General features: G+C 40.8%; 1 protein-coding gene across 1 annotated transcript in view; it reads right to left on the minus strand.

Moving 5' to 3' along the window:
- LOC106874145 (negative elongation factor A) overlaps window positions 1-1482 on the minus strand; it is an 18287-nt gene that overhangs the window by 4444 nt on the left and 12361 nt on the right. The window contains exons 8-9 of the mRNA XM_052975646.1: window positions 955-1066; window positions 4-35 (exon numbers count right to left, since the gene is read on the minus strand). Coding sequence (XP_052831606.1) covers window positions 4-35; window positions 955-1066 — 144 coding nt within the window. The remainder of the gene's footprint in view (window positions 1-3; window positions 36-954; window positions 1067-1482) is intronic.

Raw genomic sequence — 1482 nt, forward strand, 5'->3', positions numbered from 1 at the left:
GGCCTGTGGAGTCGTGCTGCTGGAGGTGTTGGTCACTGCAAACAAAAGTGGAAAACGACTAAGTTTTAAGGAGAGGAAACAAAAGAATATACACCTATATATATATATACATACATAGGAGTGTAGGAGAGTGGCTGTGTGGTAAGTAGCTTGCTTACTAACCCCAGGGTTCCAGGTTCAGTCCCGCTGCGTGGCACCTCGGGTAAGTGTCTTCTACTATAGCCTCGGGCCGAACAAAGCCTTGTGAGTGGATATGGTAGACGGAAACTGAAAGAAGCACGTCGTATATATGTATATATACGTATGTGTGTGTGTATGTTTGTGTGTCGGTGTGTCTTCCCCAAACATCACTTGACAACCGATGCTGGTGTCTTTATGTCCCCGTAACTTAGCGGTTCAGCAAAAGAGCCCAATAGAATAAGTCCTAGGGTCGACTTGCTCGACTAAAGGCAGTGCTCCAGCATGGCCACAGTCAAATGACTGAAACAAGTGAAAGCGTATACATACATACATGTATATGTGTGTGTGTGTGTGTGTGTGTGTTACTGTCATCACTTAATATGTTTGTCTCTTTTAACACATGACATAAAATGATTCACCTCCACCGTCCCTGAACCGTTTATGGAACTCTTATCCTGTTCTTTTCTGTCTTGCAGGTTACATGGCAAGCTCACAAGTGCTAGCGGCACTCAAGAAAATCACCAAGTATACTCCGTAGAGTGGTTGGCAGAAAGAAGAACCCATGCCAAATCTTTAAAATTCTCTCTCTTACACAAGCATAACAGCTTCTGTATAGTTTCCCTCAACAAAATTTGACTTGCAGGATGTTCGTATCGGTCAACCCAAGATTGTGATGGCAGAAGACCCTCGACCAAATTTCTTTACAACTAGAGTTGATATCTGAGAGAGAGGACCACACAGTCGTAAAATGAACGTCTTAGCAAAATGGCTTACCTGATAGGATAGTAGGTCCAACTGGCGACCAAGCATTGGTGGTTGGAACATATGTGGGTGTGGTTGTAGATAAACTGTTTGTGGAAGTAACACCGACAGGAGTAGGTAATTTCTGAAAAAGGAGTAGAGGAAAATATATATAGTTCATTGTTGTAGAAAACTCTCATATGTACGTACATATTATATATATATATATATATATATATTTGTTTTGCAAGATTTTTGATGTGAAATCGTGTGTTGAAACAGATGTTGTTGTACTTGGGGATGGTCATATTGCCAGTTTAGCCAATAAAAACACACGCACTGTATATTTGGTGTTAATTTGCTTCAGCTTTATATTACATTAATCTTAATCTTATTTCGGCCAGAGTTCTTTCGTCACACTTCTGTGACCTCATCAGTGGTCCTTTGTTTCCTTCTTTCTTATGTGTGTCTCACCTTGCTAACTATCAGCCATTTTGTATTTCGTATTCCTATTGTATGTGTCTACGCATGCGTGTCTTTCAATGTGTCTGTGTCTTTTGT

Source organism: Octopus bimaculoides, chromosome 22 (genome assembly GCF_001194135.2).
Source record: "Octopus bimaculoides isolate UCB-OBI-ISO-001 chromosome 22, ASM119413v2, whole genome shotgun sequence".
NCBI lineage: Eukaryota > Metazoa > Mollusca > Cephalopoda > Octopoda > Octopodidae > Octopus > Octopus bimaculoides.